Source organism: Manacus candei, unplaced genomic scaffold (genome assembly GCF_025592945.1).
Source record: "Manacus candei isolate 608988 ecotype Guabito, Panama unplaced genomic scaffold, ASM2559294v1 h1tg000047l, whole genome shotgun sequence".
In the NCBI taxonomy this organism is placed as follows: domain Eukaryota; kingdom Metazoa; phylum Chordata; class Aves; order Passeriformes; family Pipridae; genus Manacus; species Manacus candei.
Window position 1 is genome coordinate 10,883,534 of NW_026138095.1, and position 14,193 is coordinate 10,897,726.

The following is a 14,193-nucleotide window of genomic DNA, read 5'->3' on the forward strand; positions in this document are numbered from 1 at the left end:
GTGGCTCAGGGTGCCGAGCCCAGCGCGGCGGTGGCTCAGGGTGCCGGGCAGCCCCGAGCCCGGTAACGCCCCGGCCCCGCTCCCGGAGGGTCCCGGGGGGGCCCGGCCCGCGCAGGGCGGCGGCCGAGCCGGGCCGCGCCGTGACTGACAGTCCCCTCCGCCAATGAGCGGCCGCGGCGCGGCTCCGCCAGCCAATGCCGCGGCGCGGGGGCGGGCCCTGCCCCGTTGTCAACCCGCAGCCAATGGCGGCGCGGGGCCCGCGGCCCCCCCGGACCCCCGGCCGCGATCCCCCCGTCCCGAACCCCTCGGGCCCGCCGGGACTATCCCGGGACCCCCGGCCCGGCCCGGCCCGGCCGGCCCGGCCCCGCGCCCCGCTCACCGCAGCGCATCCCCTGACACCGCCGCAGCACCCGCCGCCGCCGGGGCCGCCTCATCCGGGCACCGGGGGGTGGGGCCGGATGATGCAACCTCGGGGGCGGGGCCAGGGGCGGGGCCTAGGAGGGGAGGGGCGGGGCCTGGGGAGCCGGGCCGGTGCCGGTCGATGTCCATGTCCCGGTCCCGGTCCCTGTTCCTGTCCCGGTCTCTGTCCCTGCCCCTGTCCCTATCCCTATTCCCGTCCCTGTACCTGTCCCTGTCCGTGTCCCTATCCAGGTCCCTTTTCCCTAGCCCGGTCTCCGTCCCTATCCCTATTACTGTCCCTATCCCTGTCCCTGACCCTGTCCCTACCCCTGTCCCTGACCCTGTCCCTATCCCTATCCCTGCCCCTGTCCCAGTCTCTGTCCCTGCCCCTGTCCCTATCCCGGTCCCAGTCGCTATCCCGGCCATTCTTTCGTGTCCCGTCCCGGGAAGCGCCGGCCCCTCGCGGTCCCCTCTCTGCCCGGCGTGGGGACCCTCCTCTGCTCGCCCCCATCCCAGGGGCCGCCCCCGGGTCGAGGTGGTCCCGCCTTTCTATCTTTGCCGCGTTCGGGATCTGCCCCTTCCCCGTCCCGTCCTCCAGCGCTCTGTCCCCGGTGTCCCCGGAGGGGCGGACTCAGGAACGGGCCTCTGAACCCAATCCCTGGGGACCTGAGGACATCCATCCCTTGAGGCCTGTGGAACATCCATCCGTCAGGCCCCTGGACATTCATCCTGGGGGCCCTGGACATCCATCCCTTGGAGTCTGTGGAATATCCATCCCTGGGGACCCTGGACATCCATCCCTGGGGGCTCTGAACATCCATCTCTTGGGATCTGTGGAACGTCCATCCCCCGGGGCTCTGGACATCCATCCCTGGGGGCCCTGGCTATCCATCCCTCGGGGTGAGCAGCGGGGCGGGCACGGGCAGCTCCTCCTCCTTCCTCCCCATCCTGCGCCCCGCACGGCTCATCTGTCCCGCGGAGCAGGGAATTCGCTGCGGGCAGAGGCTTTTGGAACCCCCCAGGGCCCCCCACTAGCCCCGAGCCGAACTCAGGAGAGCCCACAGCCCCCGCGACCACCCCTGCCCAGCCCGGCTTTCTCATTCCCTGCCTTGCCGGCACAGCGTGCCCGCTGCTGGGCGGCTCCCCCGCTGCCCCCTCGCTGCCCCATCGCTGCCCCATCGCTGCCCCATCGCTGCCCCGTGCCCCCCACGCGTGTCCCTGCAGCCCCTGGGCCGCGGGCAGGGTAGGACAGTGCCCCCGCAGCGTTGCTGTCGCTGCCCTGATACTTAACCTTGGTTTGCGTGTTTAATTGCCTGTCCCTGTAATTAGCTGCCCTGTCATTAGCGGCGGGCGGTGCCGCTGGGGTGCCCTCGTGCTTCCCTCGCTGCCGGCAGCGTGGCCGAAACCGCGGCCGTACCAGCTGTCCTTGTGGGGACAGCCAGTGCCACCAGGGCCACCTCTGTCCCCACAACCTCTCCTCTGCCATGTCCTGCATGTGGAGTTATCCAGGGTTGGTGCTTTTCCTGCTTTTCCCGGGGGTGGTTGCAGACAACCTGAGGGTGGAGAACACACACTGTCCCTCCCCAGCCGGGTGTCCAGCCTGTGGCTGTCCCCTGACCTCTGTCCCCTGCCCCCTGTACGGGCCTGTCTGGGTCACCCTGTGTGCCCTGGGTGTTGCCCAGGGCAGTGTCAGCACCGGGCGCGGGACGTGCGGCACAGCACGGCCTGAGACACCGCTCCTGGATTAGAGGCTGTGAGAGGAGGGGAAGCCACAGCATCCTGTGAACACTCATCCTGGTGGCAAACTGCCCTTGGAGCTGCCTCATCCCTCCTGGAAGCGCAGCCTTGCTCCCAGTCACACCTGGCTGATGCTGGTGCTGCTCCCAGCCTGGACCACCCCACACATCTCCCACCTTCTCCCTTCAGCTAACATCCCCTTGGCTCCCTGAAACCCTCTCTGGAGGGCAGGGAAGGGAAATCAAGGTGGCTGTGCAGGAGGCCTGGCTAGAACATCTCCTTTCCCAGGATCCAGCCTTGTGCTGCTCCGAGTTGGGAGTAGCCAGAGTTGGTGGTGCTGGGTGAGTGCACAGCCCAGCTCTGGGCAGATTGGGTGCCACTGCCATGCTCTGGAGCTGGCTGGGCACCCATTCTTGTGCTCTGAGGGAGGCTGGTCCCACCACTGCAATCTGGAGCAGGCTGGGTATCCACCACTGCAGTCTAAAGCTGGTTGAGTGCCCACTATTGTGATCTGGAGCAGGCTGGTGCCCACCAATGTGATCTGGAGCAGGTTGGTGCCCACCACTGTGATCTGGAGCAGGCTGGGTGCTCAGTTTTCCCACTGCACTCCAGAAGCTGTAAGGAAATGTCGTGCACTGTTTGCACTGTGCATCCCACATGGCCTTGGTGCAGTTTTTTCCTCACTCTTCAGTGACAGAGCAGCCTCTCTGAGGGGACAGAGGGGTGGTACAGCCACCTGAGAGGCAGTGGGGAGCCATAGGGGTGTGAGGGTTCTCTGCACATCTGTCTGCATCTCTGGATGTTTGTCTGTGGGAGGCAGGGTCAGTGCTGCTCCAGACTGGGAGGTCTGGGGGTACCTGGCTCTGCTGGATGTGCATGGATCTGCCACCTTGCTGTGATCAACACAGAGATCCTCCCTTGGGAGGCAACTGGAAATGAGCTCTGAAGGCAAGGGGGGGTTCTCCTTCATATAAGAGCCAAGGCTGTATCTATTCACCCCTGAATTAATTCCTCAAGGGGCACCCAGGGGAAACCACATCCCTGGTTTCGTCTCCAGTGGGATCCTTCAAACACAATTTTAAAATTGTTCCTCAGTCTCTCTTTCCCAGGCTGGGTGCTTAAGTTAACAAAACACTCTTTGCCTCTCCCCACACCCCAGGTCACCCCCATCCCCTCCAATGTTGAGCAGCATCTCCAGGACCAGGGATGATGCCACCAGCTCCATCCCCTTTACCAGCCGGCTCGGGGGGGCTTTGCCTCTGCTGACAAAGGCCCAGCGCTGCTGGGGGCTGTGTTTCCCAGGGGTCCCGGTGTTCCTGCCTGGTTAACAGTGATTTTAAGTCGATGTTTGCTTTGAGGTCGCCCCCATTGTGTGCCGGGGCTGTTCCCAGGCGGCACAAAGGAACAGTCACTCAGCATTAGCGGCCGCACAAAGGGACCGGCTGTGTTTCCCCAGCAAACCCCCCTCGCCGAAAGGCCAGGGAGAGACACAGATCTGAGCAAAGGGGGTCCCTCACAGGGGCGGGGGAACCCAGCGTGGGCAGGAGCCGGGGGTGTCCCCTGGTCCTGGCACGGGGCTGCCAGAGGTGGTTTCACTGTGGGGTGGGTGGGCTTTGCCCTGGTGCAGGGAGACCCGGGGGGGACACAGAGGGGGTACAGGGGGGGGTGTGGGGCCCTGGGGGATCAGTGGGGACCCACTAGGTGCAGGTACACCTGGGCATCATCACCTTGGAGAGACACTGGTGAAGGTTCGAGAGGGAGAAATAACCACTGGGGGAAAAGGGCAGGGATTATCTCACTGCTCCCTGCCTTGGAAGGGTGTCTGGGACCGGCAGCTCTTACCATGTCCAGGAGCATCCAGGCTGGGGATTCAGAGCTGGGAGCAGCCCAGTCTGAGAGGGGGACACATCCCTGACTCCAGCAGCTCTTATCCTGGCTGTCTGTGCACCTTCACCAGCTGCAGGGCTGGGGCAGAGCTGGATCCTGCTGGACCCTCCCAGCTGCCCAGAGAAGGATTTGCTCATTGGTGAGGAAAAGTGGTGCCTGAGCTGCCCCAGCCGTGGGGAGGGGACCTGGAAAGGCTCTGAGGCTGAGAGAAGCCCTCAGGATGTGGGGAAAGGGGGGCTTTAGGTGAGGGAGAAGCTGGGATGGGGTGGGACACAGCCTGGGGAGCTGAGCACTGGTCTGTGTCAGGCAGCAGCATCCGTGTCTGCTCGTGGCTCTGGAACTGTGAGTGTTGTCCCCAGGGACATGATCTGAGAACTGTCAACTCATTGCACCTCAGGAGCTTTGTGGGGTTTGAACAGGCCAAGTCTGGCTGCTCCTGGGCTCGGGAGAAGGGATCACAGATCCAGGGGCTTTCTGACTGCTGGAAAAAACCCAGCCTTGCAAGGCTCCCACCCAGAGCTCCATGTCACGAGCCTGCTGGTCTCAGCACTGGCAGCTGCTGGGGAATACCAACTTCCCAGACTGGTGTTTGCTTCCAAAGACACCCAACCTCAGCCCCCCCTCTCTGCTGCCTCCTTCCCCACTGGCTGAGAGCAGCACTGAGGGCAGGACCTGCCCCCTGCACCTCACACCCCCTCAGAGCCCATCCCGGTGCCACCCTGACAGCACGGGCAGCACTGTGTCACCCTTGTGACCCAACGGGTTCAGTCAGGGCTGTTTGGAGCCCAGGAGAGCTCCTGCAGGGCTCTGAGTGTCTCCCAGCAGGGAGCAGGGAAAGGGTGGGGCTGGAGGTGATGTCAGGAGGGATGGGTTTGGGGAGGGTGTAGGGCTGGGAGGCACATGGGAGATGTGCAGGGAAGGGTGGGGCTGGGAGAGCTTAGGGAGAGATGGGGCTGGAAGGGATGTGGAGAAGGATGGGACTGGAAAGGATGAGGGAGAGATGGGGCAGGGAGAGAGGGAATGGGAGGGATGTGTGTTTTCCAGCCAACCCCAAATGGAAGAGAGGGCTGGGGTTACCCTTCCCTTGTTTTGACTACAGGGAGGCCAAATGCAGTGCAGACCCTACAGGACAGCCCTCCTGCCTTCTACCATGGGGCCCGGGCTGAGGCACTTCATGCTGAGCATCCTCCTCTCCATAACATCCTCATATTCCTGGTTGGCACCCACAGAGTGATCCTGGATGGTGCTGGAGCAGCTCTGCCTGCAAACTCCACCCACAGCACTGTTCTGTGTGGTCAAAAGGCCTTGGAAAAATCATTAAATGAACCCAAATTGGGTATTTAGTGCTCCTTTTACTGAGCCTTTTCTTTCTGTGCTGCTCCAGAACACGAGATGTTGCAGGGTGAGAAGCCAACCTGCACTTGTTCCTGTCAAAGGCAGAAACACCTCTGCAGTCTCATCGCTCCAGGAGCCAGGCTCGGAGGGAAAAACCCAAACTGTGGCACAATCTGGCAGCCTAAACCACAGGGAACATCCCCTTTGGGCAGAGGCCCCAAATCCCCAATTCCAGTAGCCTCTTCTCCCGGCATTGCAGGCTTTCCATGCCTTCCCCCACCAGAATAAGGAAAAAAGGCAGCTGGAGGGGGTGGTGGAAAGGAGGCAGGGAATACCCTCTGCTGCAGGGGATGCCGGGGATAGAACATTCCCAAGGGGATATGGCTCATGGCACAGCAGAGGTGGGTTACAGGGGCTGTGGTGGGTCCAGGTGGGGTTGGGGTGGGCACCAGGGTGCAGGGACAAGCAAGGGGCCAATCTGCTGTGGTTTGGCCGTGTCTGATGGAAGGGTGTGATGGTGGGTCCCCCCTGGGTTTCATATGTTGCTCCTCATCCTGGTCCTGTCCCCATCCCCAGGAAGGGTCTGCAGGGCTGTGGGACTGGCAGGACCCCCAGAGTGACCCCTGGGGGAGCCCAGCAGGGTCTGCACAGGCAGGGGGGCCCATCCCAGCAGCTGCTGCTGCTCAACAGACCCTTCTTCTCCCTTGAGCATCTGCCTCCTGCCCTCAAAGCCCTGTTGTTTCCCCATTCCACACATGATGCTGTGGATTTCCTGCTGGGAACCAGCATCCCAAGGGGCTGGGCTGGGATATGAGGTGGGGCCAGGGGCAGGAAGGGGGAACACGGGCCAGATCATGCCACTGCCACATCCATGGGGGTTCATACAGCCCTGGTCTTCTTTGCCATCCCAAGGGATGGCACTTGGGCTGACCCCAGGCTCACTCAAGGCAATGACCAAACACCTTGTTTGGTGAGGGGAAAACACTTCTAGGGGGGGAAATAACTGTTGAAGGAGCCCCTGGAGATGGGAGTTGCCCTCCCAGGCATGGGAAAACCCCATCACTGTGGGGCTGTGTGGCTTTGCACCCACTGGATGGGGCAAATCCCAAAGATTTGGTGTCAGAATAAGACTCCAAGGGAAACCAATAAGACTCACACCAGGCTCAGGATCATTTCCAGGAGGATTTTTTGCCAGCAAGTCAGAGCTGGGACACCACAGCAGGTTCCCTCCCAGCATGGGACAGGAGAGCAGAGATCATAGAAAGGTTTGGGGACATACTCAGCTCTTCCTTGGTGTTGGATTCATCCCATGAAATGGCTGGATTTACATTTCTGATCGGCAGGAGGAAGAGCAGATCCCATTTATCCTGGCGGGGAAGAGGCAGCATCCCGGCTGGTGGGGATCAGCTTGACACCTTGGCACTCCCAGACGTTTTTCCAGCGCATCCTGGAATGTTTTCCTGGTGTCCAAAGCGCATCCGAGAGCACCACCTCGTGGCAACGCGGGAAGTACCGGGAAGAAGCTGAAGGAAGAACTTTCCCTACGAATTTTGGGTCGTCTTGGCTAAATTGGCATCCTGACGGTGGATCTCCATCCTGCCACGTGCCTGAGGAGAAGGATGAACACACCCAGAAGGAAAACCCGCTGATTTTCCCACTCTAATTCAAGCAAAGCAAGCGGAGGGAAGGCGGATGAGCTTGGGGACACCCAAGACCCTTTAAAGAGCTCTGGTGCCCCTGAAGTTGTCTGACTTTTCCAGCTGTGTGAGTTTATTTTGGCAGCATGGAAGTGGATATAACTCAGACATGGCCCTTGGACCTTTCACCAGCCCTGGGAAAGGAATTTTTCTTCACTAAGCTTCCTCCCCAGATGGGAATATCTCCTGGGCTGTGATCAAACATGGATTTCTTTTTCCCCTCCCTTCCTTTCACTTCGTTCCCACCAATGCCAGCAACTTGCTGTGTTTGAGCTGGGGCTGGGAAGAGGAAAATGAGTCGAACAGAGACTCCTCTAAAGCCTCAGATTTGAAGGTTGGACACGGCCAAGGGAAAACCTGGGGGGGTTTGGGAGGACTGTCCATGACCTGGGAGGGATGGAGCACCACCCCAGGGGGATGGGGGTGGGGAAAAGGTGCCACTGGTGTAACAAATCCAGTATGGAAAGGGGCTGGAGGAGAGAGAGGAGGGGCAGCCTGCCCTGCCAGCTGCCACCAGCCTGGGGACATGCTGAGGCCACTGGGCAAGGACATATCACAGCCACCATTCCATGGGCCATTCCTGGCACTGAGAGAGGAGAACGCAGACGTGGCACAGGGATCCCCCCAGAAGGTTTTGGCTCATTTACAGAGAGACTTTCCCCAGCCCTGCCCTTGCACGTGGCTGGGTTGTGCCTCCATGGCAAAGCTCCCCCCATGGACATCCTGCCACCAGGAATCCCTCTGGGATTTTCCCACCAGGATCCTGGCCCCAGAGATGTGGCACATGTCTTTTCTCCCTGGAGATGTCCCCACTTCAGTGGTTAGGATCTGGGGAAGAGCAGCATGGACTTGATATGGAAATATTGAGACATATAGTGATTATTTGCCTGGCACCAGGCTCACATATAGAACAGTCTTCTGGTTTTAAATATAATGAATATAATAAATGCAGTAGCATTGTCCCTCCTCCACACTTGGTCACTGGGAGAGGGAAGTTTGGGTGATGCTGTGGAGGACAAGGGCTGCCTCTGCAGCACCTTCCTGTCCTTGCAAAAGGCTGCAAAGCCCTGCCCAGATGCTGCTGTGGCTGCAGGGAAGGGACCTCGGCCACCCCAAAGCCTGCAGTGGGGGCCTGCAGTGCAGGAGTGTCCTCCTCTGGGTCAGAAATGTCCTTTATTCACTGGCAGCCACTGACCACAGAGCAGAGAAAGCGTCACCTGTGGTCTCTGGAGAGGAGCTGAGCCTGGTGCCACCTTCCTGCCTGGATCAAAGCATCCTGTGCCACCTTGCTTGGATCAAAGGATCTTGGTGCCATCTTGCTTGGATCAGAGGATCCTGGTGCCACCTTCTTGCTTGGATCAAAGGATCCTGGTGGCACCTTCCTGCTTGGATCAAAGGATCCTGGTGGCACCTTCCTGCTTGGATCAAAGGATCCTGGTGCCACCTTCTTGCTGGGATCAAAGGATCCTTGTGGCACCTTCCTGCTTGGATCAAAGGATCCTGGTGGCACCTTCCTGCTTGGATCAAAGGATCCTGGTGCCACCTTCCTGCTTGGATCAAAGGATCCTGGTGCCACCTTGCTTGGATCAAAGGATCCTGGTGTCAGTTTGCTCGGATTAAAGGATCCCGGAGTCCTTGGGTTGAGAGGGCTGAAACACTGGCCATGAGCTGGACTTCTTAAAGCCTGGGAAAAAAAATGACAGGCAGCATTTAGGGACTTGCTTTGCACCTGACCTTGGTTTTTGGTCCTTCGGGCACAGGCAGACTCGACTTTGTCACTCAGGAATGATGCTGCAGCACGTGAAAGTGGAACAAAGGCACGGAGAAAAGCCAGCCCTGGGAAAGACCGAAACTGCTGCCAGAGCTGGGGCTGTGATATGCCCAAATCCCTTTGATTTTGGCGTGGTCAGAGCAGCAGAGGGAGGCAGACTCGTTTTTCCAGTGCCTATGTATAGAGCCATGAGCTCATGGCTTCTGACGGCGGAGAGCATTCAAAGTATGGGAAACAGGAATTTCCACCCCACCTCAGTGCCAGCAGGGAGCAAAGTGAGAATGAGGAGATGCTTGGCTGCCCCAAATCTGCTCTCACTGGCCCACATCGTTGTTCAACACTGGGGATCTTGGTGAGTGCACCTCCAGCAGCTTCCAGGAGGGACCAGGGGAGGGGGATGCCCACTCCAGAGGGGACACTGCAGCCCCAGCCCTGGCACAATCTGTCAGAGGGGTTTCAGCCTCAGCTTCTGATCCTCTCAAAAAATCTGGGAGAACAAGTGGAGTGGCTTGGTCCCTGAGCCTAAGAGGGGTGCAGAAGGTGTTGATGTGCTCAGGGTCTCCTCCCAGCGAGGGACAGGGCTTCATGGCTTGAGAGGTCACCCCTGGGGGCACCAGGGTGGCCTGGTGGGGCTGCACCCACCCTTCTCCTTCCAGAAACCAGCCCTGTGTTGTAACCACTGCAACTGCTGCACCCTCGAGAGACTGATACTGCTGCCCACGCCTGAGCCTGGCCCTGCCACGGCACATGGCACGTGGAACCAGCCCTGCTGCCCACAGGGGCACCCCAGGGCCTGCCTTGTTGGGTACCCTGCAGAACCCTGGGTACCTTCATGAAGCTGAGGGAGCACAGGGCTGGGATTGCTTGTGCAGAGCAGCTCTCTGTGTCACAAAAATCACAGAAGGGGTTGAGATGGAAGGGACCTTAAAGATCAACTCATTCCCACCCCCTGCCATGGGCAGGGGCACATTCCACTAGCCCAGGTTGCTCCAAGCCCTGTCCAACCTGGCCTTGGACACTTCCAGGGATGGGGCAGCCACAGCTTCTCTGGACAAACTGTGCCAGGGCCTCCCCACCCTCACAGGGAAGAGTTTCTTCCTAACATCTAATCCAGACACTCCAGGCTCTCTCCATCTTTCCTGTCACTCCTTCAGGTCCTGGAAGTTCACAATTAGGTGACCCCAAAGCTTCCCTTCTCCAGCTTGAACAATCCCAACTCTCTCCCCTTTCCTCCCAGCAGAGCTGCTCCATCCCTCTGATCCTCTTGGTGCCTCCTCTGGACTCTCTCCAGCAGCTCCATGTCTTCCCTGTGCTGGGCTCCCAGGGCTGGAGGCAGCTCTGCAGGGGGGTCTCACATGTCTGGGTTTCTGCTGGAGGCTTTCCCTGGTGAAGACCCCGGATTTCTGGGGCATTCAGGCCCCCTGGCAGTGCAAACCCGGGTGCTGTGGGTGCATGGCCACAGTGAGGGAGCCCAGGTGGGCAGCACCCTGGCGTAACCCCATGTTCTGGGGACCTCCTGTGGATGTGGCAAACAGCATCTGGATCCCTGTGGGGCCACTCTCAAGATGGAGTGTGGGTTGGTCACTGCCCAGGCTGAGCACGCACAGGGTGCCTGGGAGGAGCTGGGATTGAGGCAGGAGTGATCCATCCTGCCAGCAGTTTTTACAAGGCTGTGCAGGGAAGGTGCCTCTTGGCTGCTTGCCCAGGATGGACCAGGTGAGGTGCCAGGGAACCTTCTCTGTGTGGGTTTCCAGCCTGCACGTGGCCGGGGGGTGACTCGGGATCCACCCTCAGCTGCTGAGGTGGCCAAGCCAGGGGGTCCTGCCTGCCCTGAGCCCACAGGGTCCTGCTGGGCCTGGATCATGGCTCACAGGGGTGCTGGAAGACCCCCATGGCAGTGCAAAGCAGCAGTGCCCCCATGCCTGACAGAGTGTCTTTGCTGGGCCATGAACCATCACACCAGGACTCTGGTGAACATCTGGTGTGCAGGGATGAGGGATGAGTGTTTGGGGGATGAGGAGGGGAGTGGGCTTGGGAAGAAAGATGTGGCCTGGGTGAGGGATGGAGAGGTGAGGAGAGTGTGACAGGAGCCTGGCCCTGGTGCAGGATGCTCCAGCTCACCCGTCTGTGCAGCCACAGAGGGGTTTGGGGACCCAACATCCCCTTCAGTGCCTGTTTCCCTGGGGTTTGACCCCAGGGATGAGTCTCCTTTCCAGGAGGGAAGGCAGGCAGGACTGTGCTCCTGCCCCTGCCCTGCCTGACGCCTCCTCCTCTCCCACTCCCTGCCCAACCAGGCCAGCGTGGGCCCTTTAAAACCCGAACAAGTTCCTCCACATTCACTCCCCGGGAGCTGCCCCTGTCCCTGCTCTGCTTGTGCAACGCCCTGGTGAGACACCCAGCCAGCCCCTGGCTGTTACATAGGTGCCCTGGTGCCCCTCACCTGGGTGTTTATAGGTGCCCTGGTGCAGCCAGCCCTGGTCAGGGGACAGTAGTGCATGGAGGGACCCCTGTCCTGGGGCCCTACAGCAGGTAAGAGGACTTTGGGGCCTGGAGGAGCAGGAGCATGGGGCTGGGATTTCTTTCTGCAGCACTTTGGGGGAGCATCAAGTCTCTGATCTCTCTGAAACCAGATCAGGAGCGTGGAACTTTCCTCTCTTGCTTGGGGAGGGGGTGGCTTGTTGCGTTGTAGTGGCCATCCCAGGGCAGTGGATGACTCCTCTGCAAGAGGAGGGAGGAGGGCAGACCCTCCAGAATCAGCTGGGAGGGTGTCCATGGACACAGTCATGCATGAGAAAAGGGGTGCAGGTTGGGTGGGGTCTGAAAATCCGACAAGGTCTGGAAAAACCTGCAGGTTTTATGAAGTTCAAATTCCTGAACCAGTCTAAGAGAAGGGAGTTGAGCCGAGCATTCTTTTTCTCTTCTCCCCTTTTCCCTCTCTTTTCTCCTCTCCCCCTTCTCTCTTCTCCCCTCTCCCTTACCTGAGGGCACCATGTGAGTGCTCCCTGCCCTGGGGGATGCAGGACAGAGCTCCAGAGCCATCCCAGGCTCAGGTCTGGGGCTCTCTGTAGCCCCACATCCCCCTGCACTTGGGGCCAGGGCTGGGCTGGCTGAGCTGGCTCTGACTAAGAGCTGACACTGGGCTCCAACCTTGTGGCTGCCCCGTGCTCCAGAGGGAGCCAGGAGGTGTCAGTGGCCTGGCCACCAGCCTGGGACACCCTCCAGCAGCCTGGAAGGAGCCTGGTGTGGGTGCTCACTGCTTGCCCTGGGTATGTCACGTACCCCCTCCACCCTTGTGGGGCCCTTTGCTCCCACCTTCTCCACAGACCTGCCCTTCCCCTGCTCCTCCTGGCCTCTCTGTTTTCCCTGAGATGGAAAAACCTTCCTTTCCTTGGCAGATTTCACTGTGGGGTGGGAGTTCCCAGCACCTGCAGCTGGCCCAGAGCACAGAGGCACTTGTGGCACAGGCTGTACCTGTCAGGCATTGAACAGGCAGCCATAGCTCCATCCAGGGGCTTATCCCTCTTCCCGAGTGATTTTGCAGCCAGGGATTATTGTCCTTGAGGGGTCTGGAGCTGAGATCCTCCTGTCATGTCTCCCAAGGGCCACACTGAGAGGATGAATGCTCCTGGGAATGCCTTGTGGAGACAGTGCCTGGTAGCCACCCCCTCCCTCTGTGAGGGGCAAAGGACTAGGGCAAGGGAGCAGAGATGGATCATGCTTATCATTGCCACCAAACCCTGGTTTGTGGGCAGTTTGGGGCACCACAATATAAGGAAGATCTGAAACCATTAGAGAGTGTCCAAAGGAGGGAATGAGGATGGGGAATGGCCTTGATTTGAAGGTGTGTGAGGACACTGAGGGCACTTGGTGTGTTCAGCTGGAGAAGAGGAGACTGAGGGGAGACCTCACTGCAGTTCCACCTTCCTGGGTAGGGGCAGAGGAGGGGCAGGGACTGAGCTCTGCTCTGGGGGGACCAGGGACAGCAGCCAGGGAATGGCTGGAGCTGTGTCAGGGCAGGTTTAGGTTGGATCTCAGGCAAAGGTTCTTCCCCCAGAGGCTGGTTGGGCACTGCCCAGGCTCCCCAGGGCAGTGGGCACAGCCCCAAGGCTGCCAGAGCTCAGGGAGGGTTTGGCTGATCCTCTGGGGCACAGGGGGTGACTCTTGGGGATGGGCCTGTGCAGGGCTGAGGGTTGGACTCGATGATCCTTGTGGGTCCCTTCCAGCTCAGCATATCCTGTGATCCTGTGCCTCCCCCTCACAGCTGAGGAGCTCCCGTGGCCGCTGGAACCGGGATGTCTGAGACCTCCTCCAGCAAGGAGAGCCCCCCGCCCGAGTGCCCCGTGTGCTACGAGAAGTTCCAGCCCCTGGAGGCCGCGCACCGGCGGCTCAGCTGCGGCCACACCTTCTGCCACGACTGCCTGGTGAAGTGCCTGCTCTCGGCCAAGCTGGACGGGCACGTCCAGAGCAGCATCATCTGCCCCGTGTGCCGCTTCGTCACCTTCCTCAGCAAGAAGAAGGCTCTGTGGCCGCCCGGGGCGGGCACCAACCCCCGGGCACTGGAGATGCCTCTGTCACCGTCCTCCTTGTCCCACCTCACCAAAGCAGAGGCCGGCAACACCCTGGTGGTGCCCAGTCACTTCGTGATGCCGGTGCAGAGCTTTGCCCGGTGCTGCAGCGCAGGGCCAAGCCCCGCGGAGCCGCCGGGGCTGCCGGCGGCGCTGGCACGGGAAGCCCACATCTTTGTCATCAGCGAGCACGGGATGCCTCTGGTGGACACGGACTGCAGCTCCCTGGGGAGGAGGAGCAGGGCAGACACGGGCAGCCTGGTGTCATCCAGCTCAGCCCTGGGGGTGAAGTGCTGCCAGTCCCCCATGGCCCTCGCTGTCCTCCTCATCCTCACCGTGGCCATGCTGGCGGCTGTGCTCCCCTGGCTGCTGCTGGTCAAGAGGGACTTGTAGCAGGGATGGGATCTGCTTGGATGCCTGAGGGGTGTCACTGATGCTGGGACAGAGCCAGGGCTGGAACCTCTCAGAAGATTTCTGGAAAAAACCCAGAAGCAGCTCCGGGTGAAGCTCTCTCAATGGACAGGGACTGAATGGACTTTCAGACTTCCTGCAGATCTCCAGGTGTCACTGCTGGCATTTGCTGCCTCTTTTGGTTAAAATTTGGCAGGCCAAACCCTGCTAGTGGGTTCCTCCAGTGTCTCAGTGGAGGGGATCCTCCTGCACCCTGTGACAGAGTGTGCAGGGGTGAAGTGCTGCTCCCTCCCCTCCCTCCCAGCTCCTGGTGGGCTGTGACTGTGGTACCCAGAGCCCCGGGAGAGCCCAGGGCTCTGTGTGCAGGAGGATCAGGGCTGCTGATAGGGCT

General features: G+C 60.4%; 2 protein-coding genes across 2 annotated transcripts in view; one reads left to right on the plus strand and one right to left on the minus strand.

Moving 5' to 3' along the window:
• The window catches only part of NDEL1 (nudE neurodevelopment protein 1 like 1), a 28,355-nt gene extending 27,866 nt beyond the window's left edge, over positions 1 to 489 (minus strand). Inside the window, exon 1 of the mRNA XM_051797549.1 lies at positions 380 to 489. The gene's annotated coding sequence lies outside the window, so the exon portion shown is untranslated. The remainder of the gene's footprint in view (positions 1 to 379) is intronic.
• A 12,629-nt stretch (positions 490 to 13,118) lies between these two features.
• RNF222 (ring finger protein 222) lies at positions 13,119 to 13,784 on the plus strand. The gene has a single exon (XM_051797565.1). It carries the CDS (start codon positions 13,119 to 13,121, stop codon positions 13,782 to 13,784), a length of 666 nt encoding a protein of 221 aa, XP_051653525.1.
• Positions 13,785 to 14,193: the final 409 nt, after the last annotated feature.

Excerpts from the sequence above, each read along its gene's own strand:
- RNF222 (XM_051797565.1), top strand. The coding sequence starts at position 13,119 with ATGTCTGAGACCTCCTCCAGCAAGGAGAGCCCCCCGCCCGAGTGCCCC.